We start from the raw sequence: 18,250 nt of genomic DNA, 5'->3' as shown, positions 1-18,250 counted from the left end.
TCCCTACCTTCCTACATCCTGACTTCCCTCACCTGCCTTTCTCTGTGTCCCTTTCTCCTTGTTTCAACTTTTGTAAAAACTGTCCTTCAATCTGTCTCTATCTCTGTGTGTCTGTCTCTCTGTCTCTGCATCTGTTTCTGTCACTATCCCCACCTCTCTGTCATTCTATTAGTCTCTGTCTCTGTGTTTCTGACCTGATATCTAGGTGTTTCCATAATGTCTGTGTGTCTCTGTCTTAGTTTCTATCACGTCCACGTCTTTCTGTCGCTTTCTGACTTCCCTCTCTCAGTATTTCTAGCTCCATCTCTCCATCCCTCTGCCTCCACCCCTATCTATATCCCTCCTCTCCTTTGCGTTGCTAAAATCGCAGCAAGGAAATCGAGCGGTTCAGAAAGAGGTAACCCTGAAAATCAGCTCCAGCGGGCTGCCGGGTCAGAGCGGCGGGAGGGGGCTGGCGACCCCAGGCTCGGCGACCGGCTACTCACTCGGCTTCCTGGCCCTATCACCGCTCCCCGGGGCTCCCCTAGCTAGCGCCCCGCGGCCCAGTCCGACCCCTGACCGCCTCCCGCCCCCGCTAAGAAAGGACCCTAGCCGCCACCGGAAAGGGTGTCTGCCCGAGCCAGGAGTCGGACGCAGGGTAGAAAGTTCTCACCGATGGTGAAGCTGTAGCCATCGATGCTGAAAGTAGCGCTCCGGCATTTTTTGAAGCCCTCTTTCCTGTTGCTGGCGTCCGTCATGGCTCGGCCGGCGGCGTCCCGGGGTTCCCCGCGGCGGAGCGCGCAGCCCCGCGCCCGCGCCCCGCGCTCGGCGGTGTCCCCTCCCCCAGCCGCGCGGCGCGCTGTCCCCGCAGCCCCGCCGCCCGCCCACTGTGAGCCCGACGAGCCGGCTGCGGGCTCTGCGGCCGCAAGTCCGCGGAGGCGCTAGGCTCGCGGCGCCGTCCGCGCGCGGCGCCAATGCCCCATCCCCGGTGCCGAGTTCCAGATAGGGCGCAAGGAGCGCTAGGAAAGGGAGGCGACGCGCGCCCGAGCGTGTGGACGGGGGCTGAGCGGGTGCCGAAATCCCTGTCTTTTCCGCCCTATTCTCTGCGAGCACCTAAGCCAGCGCGCACGCCTGATCTCTCTCTCAACTTCGCCTTCTCCTCTCTGGGGGCTGGTGGGGTTCGGGGACTCAAGGGAATGGCTAAGATTCGGCGTCGTGCTTCTTCTAGATGTTTTCTCTGGCAGGCAGGAGAGCTCCCAAAAAGCACATCAACAGATGGAAAAACAAACATCTAAGCCGGTCAGATGCTGCCAAAGTTTACTCCAAACAAAGAAGTCAGGAAAATCGCCACGCCCACTTCCTCCCAGCAGCTGTCCCCTCAACTAGCCTGGAGCCCCATAAGGTTACTGCTCAACAGTCCCTCACCAGAGGTAATTATCAAAGCAACCCATATTTGTGGCCACGTGCTTTCACACAAAGGCGCGAAGGTGTGCTATTTACAACCGTGTCCTAGACCATTCCTAATGGCTCGTCCCAGCTCTCTCCAATATGGTTTTGCCAAATATTAGACTCCTGGAATTTGTGAAGGTAAGAGATTTTACCAATCCTACAGCTAACCCTCTTGTTACAGATGAGGAAACTGAGGCCCAGAGAGGCTTGAATAAGGTCCTACAGATAGAAAGTGGAGGCATTTAGACATAGTAGTTTCACTTTGTGACACCAATCACTGGTCCTTCCAGTACCTGAAATGACTGGTAGGCGAGGTATATACAGGGATAATCATTCCCTCGGACCAGCTAGCAGTTACTGAGGATTTACAGTTGCATTGTTCTACGTCAGAGACCAGGGAGCTCATGTGACTAGACCAGAGTGGAGTCCCTTGGTGGAGTCCAGCGTCACATGTAGAATGACAGTGCTATGCTCAGGCTATGGGGGACTAAAATTAATTTAACTTCATTTGCTATGATGGAATTTAATTAATTAATTAATAAACACTTGTCAATCAGAGAGTCAATCTATATTAGAGAGTCAATCAGGTATATTCCTAATTGGTTCCAGTTGAGTTTAGCGAGCAGTGGGTCCACATGTCTTCAGAACCTAATTAAAATTAGAAACCCTCTCCAAAAAAAGGCACATATACACACATGTGCAGTATTCTACACACAATTTCAGGGGACCCATAAAACCCTCAAGCCGCCAGGTTAATGAATGTCTCAGGGAATTGAATCTCTTTCAATTCACCATATATTTTCAGAGACATTTCTGTTTCTTTTTTTGTCAGATGTCTTTGGAACTTCAGTTATAAATTGTCTCAAGAAAGACCTAGACCCACATTCACATTGATGGTATGCTTAGATCAACAGCAAGATTAATTGATCCACAAGGCAATAGTTGACAAGGACCTCACATCACACATAATGGCACATCTCAGCTTGGAAGCCAGGGGATGCTTCAAACCCTGAGGTACTCCTTGAGACTGGAACTGGTTACAATCATCAAAAGGGCTGTATAGACAGACAGACAAACCTGGATCTGAAATCTGGTTCCACCACTTACCAGCTATGTGACCGTGAGAAAGATGTTTTCCTCATCTTACAATGAGGGCTAAGTGAGAGGATGAAACCCAGGCATACAGTGGGCATTCAGTTCCTGCAATTGCCAGGTGGCTCCCGAGTTTCATTATGTAGGCATTGGAAATTCTTCTCCATGACAACAATATATTTTTGTTATTGTATCACCATTACCTTTATAAATAAAGAAAATTTTACATATAATATTTCTATGTATATTACCCAAAATATTATATTTTTTAAATTTGGTAATGAATAGGAGTTTCCAATAGTTCCCATTTCCCTGTATTTCTCCCACTTTCCCAAACCTTCAGCAGAAGCACCTGCCTTCTTTTGTGTCACTATAAATCCTGGAGTGAGGAGTCTGAAAGCTCTGAGTGATAGTCTCCTATAGTAAATTATCAAGAAAAAAAATATCCTAATGCAATGGAAATTTTTCCTTGAGTGAGCGAAATTAAAACTTGGTATTTAATCACTCTTAGCAGAAAAGCTTTTTGAAATATAATCTATAAAAATAATAACAACGTGATCATTTATCTGTCCCCTAAAGACTGGTAAAAATAACTTGCCTGAACAATTAGAACTGTTTTTAAACTGCTTCTCCCCAGAATCATTACCTCTCTCCCTGGTTTTAGAGATTGCACACCTACAGAACCACTAAATGCATTGCTTCAAGTGCAAAGTCTCGAAGCAGACTTCTCAGTGTGGAGCTCTTACACCAAACCAAGTGAAGTTGAATGCTAACATTACATAAGCCAAGAAAGAATGAGCTCGAGACTAAGATCAAAAGAAGCATTGCTTTTGCTTGCTCGCTCAGAAATGCTCAGTCAAGAATGCTTGTGAAGTAAGAAAACTAAACCAAACAGCTAAGGAGGTGTACGGATCCGGCAGTCTCATTAGAGCAGGGGTCAACAAACTAATGCCAGCAGGCCAAATCCAGCCTGTCACGTGTTTTTGTAGTCTTCATGCTAAGAATGGCTTTCACATTTTTAAGTGATCGAAGACAATTCAAAAGAAGGCCATGTCTTCTGATATGTTAAAACTATATGAAATTCAAATTTCAGTGTTAGAACATAGACACACTCCTTTACTTATATATTGTCTATGGCTTGCTTTTAAACCCAAAGGCAAGGGGACGGGGGTGGAGGGATGGGGTAACTGGGTGATGGACACTGGGGAGGGTACGTGTTGTAATGAGCACTGGGTATTATATAAGACTGATGAATCACAGACCTGAACCCCTGAAACAAATAATACATTATATGTTAATTAACTGAATTTAAATTTTTTCAAAAAAGGCAGAGTTGAGTACTTGTGCCCAAGACTGTATGGCCTGCAAAACCAAAAATATTTACTATCTGACCCTTTACAGAAAATGTTTGCTCTTAGATTACAGTAAATATCTTACACCTGTCTGGACTTGGATAACTTCTAGTTTTATTACATTTATTTTAAAATAAGTTGGGGAGGGAGGCACCTGGATGGCTCAGTCAGTTAAGCGTCTAACTTCTGCTCAGGTCATGATCTCAGGGTCCTGGGATCAAGCCCCACATAGGGCTCCCTGCTCAGTGGGGAGTGTGCTTGTCTCTCAATCTAAGGTTAAGCACCCGACTCCTGGTTATGGCTCAGGTCATGATCTCATGCCCCTCCCCCTGCTTGTGCACACTCTCTCTCTCAAATAAAATAAAATAAAAATCTAAAATAAAATAAAATAAGATTGGAAAGGAAGTATCTTTTTTTAACTACTAGGGTGGATTCTAACAAGGAATATACAGCAACAAATGTTTGATGAAGGAAGGAAAAAATATACATATTCATAGTTTGATCCAGTCATTAGCCAATATTAATTAGATGAAGATTAATCTCCCCCAAGAGGTAATGCATGACCCTACTTCATCCTAAGAACTCAGTACCTAAATCAGCTCATGGCTCACGGATGAAATAATGTCCTTCAAAATATAACAACTACATATGAAAAAAAAAAAAAAAACTGGCAGGATACTCCTCTGACTGGGGTACTACTGTCATGTCCTTTGATACTCCCTGTGAAGGGGCTGATACCTGTTTCTATATGAGAAAGAGTGCCAATGGCATGTATTTATTGCTCACTGGTCTCTAAACTTCTAGACAAGGCACTATATGTAGCATATGTCATCAAAAAGTTAGCTTTCTAAGAAAATAACTTTTTATTTGTCATACCAAAGAAGAGGCAGCTCTTCAACATTTCATTAATACATTTCAACCATTCTCAGGTAGGAAGCTGTCTACCATTTGGAATTCTACCAACAGCCAGTGGTCTAAGAATTGTAAACCCAAGTTGCTCCAGTAAGGGCATTGTTTGTATCCCTCATGAAAACCCACTGAGCTGTCTGACAACCACTCCAAATTCTGGGAAAGTCCCCCTCGCATTCACGTGTTCACAGAAATGGCTTCAGGCAATGAGGTTTCTGAACTGCTGCCCTGCTCCACTAGCTGTAACTGGTAAGATCTAGATGGAGCTAATGAGTATCTTTGCCGAGAACAGAAATTATGCAAGGTGAAAAGAAAGTCCCAGGACATTCCAGGGATGCTTGGGTGGCTCAATCTAAGGTTAAGCACCCGACTCTTGGTTATGGCTCGGGTCATGATCTCAGGGTTATGGGACTGACACCAGGCTCTGTGCTCAGCATGGAGTCTGCTTATCCCTCTCTCTCCCCCAGCTCTGCCCCTGCCCGCCCCCACGCACACAAGAACTCTCTCTCAAATAAATTGATAAAATGTGAAAGAAAAGGAAAGAGAAAGAAAGAAAGAAAGAAAGAAAGAAAGAAAGAAAGAAAGAAAGAAAGAAAGAAAGGAAGGAAGGAAGGAAGAAAGAAAGAGGAAGGAAGGAAAGGAAAGGAAAGGAAAGGAAAGGAAAGGAAAGGAAAGGAAAGGAAAGGAAAGGAAAGGAAAGGAAAGGAAGAAAGAAAGAAAAAGCTAGTTAGTTCCAGGACACTCCAGACCCATTCCAGCCAGTATCTGAAAATCAGCTCCTCCTAAGTTCCATAAGATGCCCTAACACCGTATACTTTATTTCCTTTTTGTGAATGACCCAGCATAAGGGAGTTTCTTTTGCTTGTAACCAGGAGTGCTCACTAGTCCACCAAACACTCCCTTCAAGGCGGAACACAGAGGAAGAAGAAATGAACAGAGAAAGGGAGGAATCAAACTAACATTATTCAATGCCAACTATGTGTTAGGCATTATGCTAACCAAGAAACAGCCCCTGCCTTTGAGAACTTCACATGAAGAATAAGTCCCAGGCCGTCTCTGGAACAGAGGATCCGAAAGAGAGAGCAGTTTCAGAAAGTCTGTATCTAGGGAAGCATGTCCTCTTCAGCTGTCACTAACACCCCTCTCAGTTTCATTTTGTATCTACCTTATTGCTTCCCTAGAGCCCATTCTTTATTTCTCATATTAATTAGGTCCAGGGATGGCAGAGACCATCTAAATAAACAGGGAGAATAAAAAGCAAAGTGCCTACACCCTTGAGGGTCCAAGAAAGGTGCCAGAAAGATACCTGGAAGGCCCTGATGGAGATTACAGAATTCTATTTGCACAATGAGGCAATTTTGTTTTGTGATAGGGATGGCCTCCTGTCTATTCTTTTTTCTAAGTTAACATGTTATTAGTGCATTTGTGAAAGTGACTATTTCTCAGTACCTTCCTTCAGTGTCTCAAAAAAATCTTCAGTGTCTCAAAAAATATTAAGTAGCAAATTAGAGTAAATTAAATTTCTTTTTTGCCTTGAGAATTTGGGGAGATCTTTACAATAACCTTTGTAGTCCAGAGATTTTGAGAACAGGAGACATTCTGCAGTAGTGACAAAATGACTGTCTTGAATTTATTTTACATAATCCAGAATACAAGCCTGGAATATTCTTCCCCCTCACACTACCTGGTTTGCCTAGAAACCTCCTCCTCAACCTTCAAGTCTCCACTGATGTCCCAGGTCCTCCAAAAACATCTCCTGCCTGTCTGTCCTGGAGGGAGGTGGCCAGTCCACTCCGAGCCTCCCCTGGGACCCCATTCTGCATCTTCATCCTAGAACCATCACACTGCACTCATACTGCTTTTTTGCACAATGGTCACCCCGTGAGGATATGAGCTGCTGGTAGCAGGGATGGGTCTTCCATCCCAGCCCCAGCACAGTGCCAGGCCCAGAGCAGGCCCTCATTAGATGTAATGAATTAAAGAGTGAACACAGATGTGAAACGCAATGCTGCATGCCAAGAGGTGACCTGACGGGGGTAAGATAAGCATTAGCGGGGATTCCCTCTCTCCGTTCATCCTCCATCTTCCTCTATGATGAGCTTTGGAGCCAGTTCAAAGCACAGCTCCATAATAAGCAGGTTAACGACATTTAAAATTCATAAAACAAAACAAAAAGCTCCTCTACTAGCTAGCTGTGTGACCTTGAACAAGTTGCTTAGCCGCTGGAGTCTGTTTTTTCTTCTGTAAAATGGAGACATAATATGCATCTCATAGGGAATAGGTGAGTTATAATATGATAATTTATGTTAAAGATGTACCCTGAGGGCGCCTGGGTGGCTCAGTCCCTTAAGCCTGCGGCTCTTGATTTTGGCTCAGGCCATGATTTCAGGGTCCTGAGATTGAGCCCCGCATAGGGCTCCACACTCAGCAGGGAGTCAGCTTGAGATTCTCCCTCTCCCTCTGCCCTCCCTTCTGCATTCTTTCTCTCTCTCTAAAATAAATAAATAAATCTTTAAAAAAAAAAAAAAAGAAAAAAAAAAAGACTTACCCTGAACCTGACTCATGGTAAACTTTCAGTAAAATTTTTTTAACGTTATTATCATCATCACTAGGATACTAGGTGCCTTTTGTGCTTGTTTTCTACATAGAGTGTTTGAGATAATCCATACTCAGAGGCAAGAGAAACAAGGCTTAGGGCTCACTCACTCCTGGGTCCAAGCCCCAGAGAATCAATTACCCCATGAGCAATGGAACCAGAGGTCCCAGGCCTCTGTCACTCAACTGAGCTGCAGACACTCTGAGGGTTCCTGAGAGCTGGAGTCCAGAGCTTGGACAGGGCATGGCTCAGACAGCACCCTGAGGGGGTGCTCAGTTACTCCCCACCCACCCACCCTCACACACACACACACACACACACACACACACACACACACACACACACAGAGACGCTGGCTTCCAGTGGCCTCCCTGACACTTCTGCCATCTGGGCATTAGCACATTTAGTAGATATGTTGTGGCCCCCATCTTCCTGGCCTCCTGGCAGCATTAACTCTGTGGACCATGGCCGCATCTTTAGGATGTCTTTTTGTTCCTGGGCATCTCGGACACAGCTTGCTCCTGGTTTGCCTCCTAGCTTTCTTGCTAATTCCTTTACTGTTATGTAACCAGGAAACCTTCCATCCTGGAAGCTCTTATCTTCTCACGCCATTCCTTCTCTGGCCGAGAAATCCTCTTCAGTCTTGATAGCTCTGCGAATGACTCTCCAGTATCTATTTCCGGCCCAGATCACTTTCCTGAGCAACAGGGCATCTCCTTTTTCTTCAGAAGGTCTGACGGGCACCTAACCTCAACTCATCCAAATCTGAACTCTTCATCTTCCTCTTCTGCCCCCAGAGTTCCCTTGGGGCGTTGGAGGAGGGGAATAATGCTTCCATGCCCCTTCCCAGGCTAGGCCCACCCTTAACTGCCTTCCTTCCTGCTATCCCCCTAGTAGGATTTCTTCTCTGATTGATTAGGGTTCCCAAGCTTTCCTGGAGCAAAATTCACTAAGGCAAGGATCTCTGCTGGGAAGAGCCTATATGGCACATGAGGATGAGAAGAAAGTGCCCTTCTCCTGGGGGAAGCAGCCCATGCCAGGCCAAATACAGAGCTCAGTGAGCGCAGCATGGACCGAGCATCGCTCCCACATGGTCCCTTATGGTCAGGCATTTTTGGGTTCCTAGCCGTAACACCTCACTATTAGCCTCCAACAGTCCCATCTCTGTAAAATGGTCCTCCCAACCACTCTATCATCAGATCAGAACCTGTGAGTCATTACTGTCCCTTCTGTGTCTCTCATCCAAACAACGACTAAGTCCTGGCGGAACTACTACCTAAATGTCTGGCATCTATCTGCTCCTCTCCACACTCCCCCTTCCCTCAGTCCATGAATCTGGTTGTGCTTCTTGGCCCAGGCAACCTCAGGGCACATGACGATGCCCTAATACCCATTTTGGCCACCTCTGTTTCCCTATCCACCTTCAGATTCATACACTTTTCCCTGGGGTGAAATGATTACAATAGTCTTAAATTCACACTTATGCCTTCATTTCAGAGAGCCAGCACCTGTCTCCCCGCCACCATCCAATGGCACCAATGGCAGCCATTGACTCTTCTCCCTGGGGAGGCCACTGAGGAAAGGCCCCTGAATCTGAGTCAGAAGCCCAGCCCTGGGTGACGAGACAGGTCTGCCAGACATGTGACCCCTGGCAAGTTGCTTAATTACCCTGAGTCTCACTTTCTTCTCTAAAATGGGCAAAAACAGGCCTCCCTTACAGGGCTTTATAAATGCAAAAGTTACAAGTGAAAATGCCTTCAAAAAGATCTTTCAAAGTAGGGACCCTGTCTTACTCACTTGTTTGGCATCTCACACGATGCCTAGCATGTAAATCCGCATGCGAAGTTGTTGAACGAATGAAATGAATGACTGGTGCGCAGCAGTCACTGCACCAAGTGGACTTCCAACAGTACGAAGTGTTTCCCGAAGAAGAAAAGTCAAATTAGAGCTGGTGACTCCTCTGCCTATAGCACAGCCTTTCAACCTTCCTCATTAGACTAATACTTCGGGCAATTTTAATAAGGTGGCACTAAATTTAAGAAGGTTTCCCGAAATCATAGCAAGTATTTAAGCTCGGATTAAATCTGATGTCCTTTCAACTTGCCCACACCCTTAAAAGCATAATACTTTACTAGGAGTCACTATCATTATGCCCCATGGCCCACAGTGGCCACTGACTCCCTGCTGCTTTGCCTCTTCACCAAGTCAGCCTCATAGACATGAAGCTCCACCATTCCCCAAGACAGCATAAACATGGTTCATGACAGCTAAGGAACGGGGACAAAAGTCAGGTCCCCTGACCAGAACACCCAGACCCAACGGAACTCAAAGGCACCATGGCAAACCCATGGGCTGACCTTCTATATCTCTGCAGGAAAAGCAGTCACAGATATCTTGGGCAATGGTGTGTTTGAGCCATAGTTTCTTCTGGCTGCAACTACCTCTGACCTTTATTTAGTGTGTTATAAGATTAGTCAGTACCTTTGGGTCACCCAAGTATGCTTGGATACCCACTGCTCCGCAAAGGCAAAGCACAGATGCTTCAGTAACACTTAAAACAGTGGTTCTTAACACCAATAGCACACTGAAATCACCTACGGACCTAGTAAATCATACACCAAGACTCACCAAAACAGATTCTGATTCACTGGTCTTGAATGGGAAGTCTAAGCACTGGTATTTTTTTAAAGTCACCACTGTTTTGACCAAAGCTCACTAGATGATTCTAGTGAGAAGCCAGGGATGAGAACCACTACTGGTTTGTAATATTCATCCCAAACATCCCTGGTCTATTTCCAACCTGTTTCCATCATGATGTTTCCATCTGGCTCCTGACTTCAACCTGTTTCCATTATGATGTTTCCATCTGGCTCCTGACTCGAGGCTATGTCTTCCTTTGCAAACCCCACCTGTATTTGGCTTCCTTCTTGATTCCTGAGTTGTTCTCAAGGGCTTTACTTAGATACACCCTATGAACTCTTCTCATTTCAGACTTCCTTGAGAGGGTCCTGACATTCTGTTGCTTCCTGATGACCAACAGAAAAAATAATAATAATAATCATATGATTATATACAATTACATATATAAATATATACATATAGCATCTACTATGTGCCACATCCTGAATTAGTTTGCATAGCTAACCTCTGTAACAAATATCCAAAGTCTCAGTGGTCCAACACCATAATAAAGATTTCTTTCTTGCTCATTACAAAGCCCAATAGGGAGTAGGGGAGGTATATAACTGTGGAGTTATTCAGGGACCCAGACTCCTTTCACCTGGTCACTCCACTGACCCGTAGGTCCCCAGAGTCCTCCACTGGATGCTCTGAATCTAGCTGGCAGATGAAGGAAGAGAAAAATGTGGAAGACCATGAAGAAAAATTTTAGGGACTAGGCCTGGAAGAAACACATATCCCTTCTGCCCACATTCCATTAGCCAGAAATCAGTCATATGGCCCCACCAAACTGCAAGAGGTTGTCTGAGAAATGAAATTAAGAAAGAAAAGAGGGTTTGGTGTTACATGAATCCTTTGAAACCCTATCTTCACCATTGTTTTGACCAAATTTGACATCTAATTCACCAGGTGCTGGCACAGTTTATACCTGTGTGCTAGGGCTGAGGAAAAAAAATCTGTCCCCAAATCAGAGTTATAACCTTTCAGTCTTAAATCCAGCCTCACTTGACCAAAGCACCCAAGCCCACCACCGCGATGTAAATTAAAGCTTTGCCCCAGAAAGAACACCTCTTTTTCATGTGGTCTGTTGTTGGTATTATCATTTACAGAAGGTTTAAGAGTATAAACAGTTTTAATAGTATGTTATAACTCTGAATTTAGAAAGCAAGCCAAAAGTATAATTCATTTAGTAGTTGAAAATTGCATGATTCTTGTGACATGATTTTTTTTCTTTCTGTAACTAGAAAACATAAATATAGAGAAATACAAAAATGCCAGTATGTTAAGAGGCAAGAGGAATAACAGAGAGAACTGGTGAATGATCTTTAGTAGGCCAGCAAAATTTGCCACATCAAACATGTTTGATGAGGCTCTGGGGAATAGGGGATTGGAATAAATACAGAGCATCCAAGGTAACAACCTGCATAGCAATAGGTCCCAAATGGACAACATGTTGTAGGTAGAATCAGCCCCCATATGCATTTGGACGTGGGTAAGGGAGCATAGTTTCTTAGGGGTCTAACATGGGTCAGGCCACCACATGCCAGGCTCTGTTCTAAGTACTTTATGCATACATCTCATTTCAAGCCCTCCAATAACAAGAATGCACTATGGAGTTAAGAGTTTCTCACTGTGGTTCTGAAATCCCTGGAGAAAGTAACTCCTCTCAGTGGCAACCTTGGCAACAGAATTACCCAGAGTGCCAGGGATGCTGGAACCAAAGAAAACAGACAGGCAGCCCGAAAGAGGATTTCCGACACCAAAGTGGATCCACCTATTTGGATCCGACTATTTCGTACTACAAGTACAAAATGACTTATAATCAATTCTCCTCCATCTGTTGTTCACTGGCAGCTAAATCCATCTCGTACTTTCTTCCAGCTTAGTAATTCACCTCAAACAGGATAGCAAACATGTTCTTTGTCACCAGCAAACATGTACCCACACAGAAATACACAGCTAGCTACAGACACACACACACACATACACACACACTCCACTTTTGTGTCCTGAATGTGGCCTCTGCTAGTGATGATAATGATAAGGATGCTGGTGTTTTGGAGAACATATGACAGACCAACACAGTTAGAGTAAAGATAAACTACATTTAAGAAAAAAGAACAAACTACAAAGTTGGATACAATATGGTTGCAATTATGTAAAAATACACTCTAGAAAGACATGAAAGAAACACACCAAAATGGTAATGATGATTATATTCTGGTGCTGGGATCATAGGTTACTTGGTTTCCCAGAGCCAGAGAGTTCAGGCTTGTCCTAGGTCATATGGACATAAACTGGCTGCACCCTTGGTGGCCTCCCACCCAGGAACATCACTGAAATTTAGTTTCTTCTTTTATATGTCCTCCAAATGTTTTTTACTATGCCCATCATTACAAAAGAAAGAAAAATAACATTTTAAAAGTCAGTTGTCAGTACAGACATGGATATCTAAATTCATTCCTGTATTCTCATGTTTAAAACATTTTATAATTTGAAAGGTACATTAGAGACACCTGGGTGGGTCACTTGATTAAGTGTCCAACTCTTGGTTTCAGCTCAGGTCATGATCTCAGGGTCCTGGGATCAGGCCCCATGTTGGGCTCTGCACCCAGCAGGGAGTCTGCTTGAGACTCTCTCTCCCTCCCCCCCCATTCTCTCGAGACTCTCTCTCCCTCCCCCCCATTCTCTCTCTCTAAAATAAATAAATAAATATTTTAAAAATAATAATAATATAAATGTATATTGAACTAAATTATCCTGAGCCAAATCAATGACCCATCCCTAGACCATAAGCTTCATGGGGCAATGTCTGTTTCATTGACTGATGTACTTAAATACCTATAACAATGTCTAGTACCTAGCAGGCAGTTAATACTTGTTGAATGAATACACGAATATTCTGGTTCTGACAGTAGCTTCAAAAAGAAATATGGAAATTAACATGTCAGCATTCTAAGTCAAAGATATGCTCTCCCCATCCTCCGTGGACCAGGATAAGATGGTCCATCTTTACCACAGACTGAGTAAACAAGAATTCATGTTCATTGCCCAAAAACTCCTGGCTCCTCTTTTTAGAAGGGACTTCATTCTTCCATCATACCAGGACCTAATGGAAAAATCCTGCTACCACATCATACATAACATGACACCTTCTATATTGGTACTTTATAAAATATTAGGCATGTTCACCATACAAGGCAAGCTGATGCCAGACGAAATAGATTACACACTTGGGTGGTTGAAATTCTAAATTACGATCATGAATTTAAAAGTATCTTCATGGGTAGGGAAAGCGCAAAATCTCTACATTGACAAGATGACTGAAATCTTAGAATCACAAGCACATTTTTCCAGATGTTGATTATGTTGCTGCCCCCAAAACTCTACCAGAGAATCAGTCTATATTATCATGAGAAAAGAAAGCAGTTAGAGTTGGCAGCAGGTGGGAGTATTAATGATTTAATGCTGAGGTGCTTTTGTCAGCTATTTAAGTTACCAAAAGGTTTTTTTTTTTTCATTGTGATAAATTCTTGCACATCTATTTGGCAATCAAATTTTTAACAAAATACCTCTCTAGTCAGCGAAGGGCATTTGGAAGAATGGAGGTGATTGGGTTTCTTTTCACATGAGTTGCCTCTTGGCTTCGTTAATTCTCTCTCTGATTTTGAAGATACCCTGCAAACCACGAAGCATCGTCATTGACACGTAGCCTGCACTCAGCACACAGTTATGGGCTCAACTAAAAATGTGTGACAACTGAAGCGCATCTCAAGGAAAACCGAAGGGTGTTGGAAATGCAAGAGCACGTGTTGGAAATATTAAGTGGAAAAGGGTAAAAATGAGGTGTTAATTCAGTGATTAAACTGAAAGAAGTAAGAGAAAAGCCAATAGGTCCTTCTAGTAGTTGTCTTCATTTTCAACTCCTGTTCGTCAAGGTCACTATACCAGACTCTTCCACATACACATCACCTTTAGCCCTCACAACAATTCCCATTTCACACATGAAGAAACTGAGGCCAGCCACAGCAAGGTGGATGTGAGATCTAAATGGGGCCCAATCTGACTCATCTCCAGGCCTCCATCCGCCATGCTAGGCTGCCTCTCTTCATCTTCTGAAAGCTGTAAAGTTCCAGACACTCCTGATCTCATTGATGGCCCTGCCACTCACTCTTACTTTTTCAAGTTCTTCCTTTCTTAATAAAGTCTAAAGAAATAGCTAAGCATGGAGGAGACCAGTGCTAATCAGAGGCCTCTTCCTTTCCCATCCCCACACCTGGAATACAGAACTGTTCCCCCCAAGGGTTCACTGCCCTTGAGCTCCCCTTGAGGTTTCCGTCCCTGGAGGGGGCGGCTTTTAGCCACCTCCCAAGCTTCACCCACCCCCAATTTCAAGTATCTTTGGTGGGTTTGGTTCCCATCCACAGCACTGTCACAGACCCTCAGCACTGACCACCCGCAGCTTCCTGCTGCACCAAAAGAAAGGAGAAAACCCCAGATACCGTGAAGATGACTTGCCCTGAAATCAGCAGTCGCTCAAAGGACTACAAACCTGCTTCCCTAACACCCAGATGGACCCCGGAAGCCTTTCCACTGGGACTCTCCTGAGAAGATGGGAGGGACATCCAACATCTTGAAGGAGTAGGAAGGAAAAGAAAAATTGGAGAAAATTTGCATGAGTGCTCAGAGGCCCAGCGTGCATGCCCCACAGTCCACACCTGCCTTGGTCCGTGCTTTCACGCAGCTCACAATTTAGACCCACTGACCCTCCAGTGAATAAACAAATAGACAAAGACAATGCCAAAAGAGAGGGAAGTGGGGGGAAAGGGATTTTAGTCCCCATGGACTAACATTAATGCTAGTCTCATTTTTGAAATAGTGATAAAAGGCCATAAGCAAAAGTGATAGGGTTTTTTATTTTTAGATTATTAGTGTCATTTTCACCCTAACCATTTTCACATCATTTTCATCCTACCTGTACTCACAGTCAGGCAGTAAAACATCACAAAGAATAGCATAAGCTCGGGGGAGGAGTTAAGATGGCGGAGGAGTAGGAGACACCATTTTCAGCCGGTCCTCCGAGTTGAGCTGGATAGGTACCAGACCAGCCTAAACAACCACGGAATCAGCCTGAGATGCAGGAAGATGCATCTGGATCTCTACAAATGAACATCTCCAGCGCTGAGTATTGTCGTACGAAGCGGGGAGCCATGAAACCGTGCACAGATATCGGAAGATAAACGGAAGGGGGAGGGAGCCGCCGCATTTGGGCGCCGGGAAGCGGTAGCCACTCGCACGGGGGAGCGGGCGGGCTCGTGGCCGGCACCCACAAAACAGCAGAGTGAGACCGTGAGCCGGGTGCGCGCGCCACCAGGCATCTGGCGGAACATCGGAATCCCGGTGCGCTCACTGGATCCAGACTGAGACCGGGAGATCCGGGAGCGCGGGGCGGCTGGCGGCTGGCGGCGTTAGAAACACAAAGGACAGAGACGCGCCGGCCCTGGAAGTGAGGGCAGGGACGCCGGGTGTGGGGCGCACATCCTGGGACGCTGCAGGGTTGAGCAGGACCAACAGAAACAGAGTTAAAGTGGCCAGAACATTAGTAGAGAACGGGCCGCAATCCCTCTGTTCTGTGACAGAGGCTGAAATTCGGCCACTGCTGCTCTGACTCTCAGAAGAGGCACAGCAAACCGCCAGGGAAAGCCGCCAGAGAACAAAAGCCTGGAAATACCGGCTCAGGGAGTGCCCATCCCCATCCCCCCTCGCAGAGGACATGGAGACTCTACCCAAACAGGGCTGCCTGAGTATCGGCGCGGCAGGTCCTCCCCCAGAACACAGAAGGCAGGCTGAAAAATCAAGAAGCCCACAACCCGGGCGCCTGGGTGGCGCAGTCATTGAGCGCCTGTCTTCGGCTTAGGGCGTGATCCCGGCGTTCCGGAAAGGAGTCCCTCATCGGGCTCCTCCGCTGGGAGCCTGCTTCTTCCTCTCCCACTCCCCTGCTTCTGTTCCCGTTCTTGCTGACTGTCTGTCTCTCTCTCTCAGATAAATAAATAAAATCTTTAAAGAAGAAGCCCACATCCCTAAGATCCCTATAAAACAAGGGGCACGGCCTGGGACCCAGTCAATAATTTGGGCTCTGGACAACCCCGCAACCTCTCCTCATCAGAATGACAAGAAGGAGAAGCCCCCCCCAGCAAAGAAAAGACAGTGAGACTGTGGCCTCTGCCACAGAAATAATGGATATGGATGTAACCAAAGTATCAGAAATGGAATTCAGAGTAACGATGGTCAAAATGATGAATAGAATTGAAAAAACTATTAACGAAAAGGTTACTGAGAATATAGAATCCCTAAGGACAGAAATGAAAGTGAATCTGACAGAAATTAAAAATTCTATGAGCCAAATGCAGGCAAAACTAGAGGCTCTGATGGCCAGGGTCACAGAAGCAGAGGAACGGGTTAGTGAATTGGAGGATGGGTTAATAAAGGAAAAAACCAAAATAGAAGCTGCTCTTAAAAAAATCCAAGCCCACGAATGTAGGTTACGGGAGATTACTGACTCAATGAAATGATCCAATGTTAGAATCATCGGCATCCCCGAGGGGGTGGAGAAAAACAGAGGTCTAGAAGAGATATTTGAACAAACTGTAGCTGAAAACTTCCCTAATCTAGTGAGGGAAACAAACATTCGTGTCCAAGAGGCAGAGAGGACCCCTCCCAAGCTCAACCACGACAAACCTACGCCACGTCACGTCATAGTGCAATTTGCAAATATTAGATCCAAGGATACAGTATTGAAAGCGGCCAGGGCAAAGAAATTTCTCACGTACCAAGGCAAAGGCATCAGAATTACGTCAGACCTGTCTACACAGACCTGGAATGAGAGAAAGGGTTGGGGGAGCATATTTAAAGCTCTTTCAGAGAAAAACATGCAGCCAAGGATCCTTTATCCAGCAAGGCTGTCATTCAGAATTGATGGAGAAATAAAGACATTTCAGAATCGCCAGTCACTAACCAATTTCGTAACCATGAAACCAGCCCTACAGGAGATATTACGGGGGGTTCTATAAAAGTAAAAAGGCCCCAAGAGTGATACAGAACAGAAAGTCACAGCCAATACAAACAAAGACTTTACTGGCAACATGGCATCATTAAAATCATATCTCTCAGTACTCAGTCTTAATGTTAATGGCTTAAATTCTCCCATAAAGTGCCACAGGGTTGCAGATTGGATAAAAAGAAATGACCCATCCATTTGCTGTCTACAAGAGACTCACTTCGAACCCAAAGATGCATTCAGACTGAGAGTAAGGGGATGGAGTACCATCTTTCACGCAAATGGACCTCAAAAGAAAGCTGGGGTAGCAATTCTCATATCAGATAAATTGGATTTTAAACTACAGACTATAGTTAGAGACGCAGAAGGGCACTATATTATCCTTAAAGGAAGTATTCAACAAGTGGATATGACAATTATAAATATATATGCCCCCAACAGGGGAGCAGCAAGATACACAAGCCAACTCTTAACCAGAATAAAGAGACATATAAATAAAAATACATTAATAGCAGGGGACCTCAACACTCCACTATCAGAAATAGACAGAACACCCTGGCAAAAACTAAGCAAAGAATCAAAGGCTTTGAATGCCATACTCAACGAGTTGGACCTCATAGATATATATAGAACACTACACCCCAGAACCAAAGAATACTCATTCTATTCTAATGCCCCTGGAACATTCTCAAGAATAGACCGTGTTCTGGGACACAAAACAGGTCTCAACCGATACCAAAAGATTGAAATTATCCCCTGCATATTCTCAGACCACAACGCTCTGAAATTGGAACTCAACCACAAGGAAAAATTTGGAAGAAACTCAAACACTTGGAGACTAAGAACCATCCTGCTCAGGAATGACTCGCTAAACCAGGAAATCAAAAATCAAATTAAACAATTTATGGAGACCAATGAGAATGAAAATACAACAGTCCAAAACCTATGGGATACTGCAAAGGCAGTCCTAAGGGGGAAATACATAGCCATCCAAGCCTCACTCAAAAGAATAGAAAAATCTAAAATGCACTTTTTATATTCTCACCTCAAGAAGCTGGAACAGCAACAGAGGGACAGGCCTAATCCACGCAGGAGGAAGCAGCTGACCAAAATTAGAGCTGAAATCAATCAAGCAGA

At 44.8% G+C, this 18,250-nt stretch overlaps 1 protein-coding gene across 6 annotated transcripts in view; it reads right to left on the bottom strand.

Annotated features, from left to right (window-relative positions):
• The window catches only part of PDE1C (phosphodiesterase 1C), a 620,160-nt gene that overhangs the window by 494,340 nt on the left and 107,570 nt on the right, over positions 1-18,250 (bottom strand). Inside the window, exon 1 of one of the 6 annotated variants that reach the window (XM_045792906.2) lies at positions 653-825. The exons of 4 other annotated variants lie outside the window; for them this stretch is intronic. In XM_045792906.2, the coding sequence (XP_045648862.1) occupies positions 653-737 (85 nt within the window). In that variant the 5' untranslated portion in view covers positions 738-825. Of the gene's footprint in view, positions 1-652; positions 826-18,250 lie in introns of those variants that run through there. One more of the 6 variants, XM_045792903.2, reaches the window with a different exon arrangement.

This window comes from Ursus americanus, chromosome 3, assembly GCF_024610735.1.
Source record: "Ursus americanus isolate L20-20 chromosome 3, mUrsAme1.1.p, whole genome shotgun sequence".
Classification (NCBI taxonomy): domain Eukaryota; kingdom Metazoa; phylum Chordata; class Mammalia; order Carnivora; family Ursidae; genus Ursus; species Ursus americanus.
Note: the sequence above shows the minus strand (reverse complement) of the source record. Positions and strands in the feature narration are given on the sequence as shown.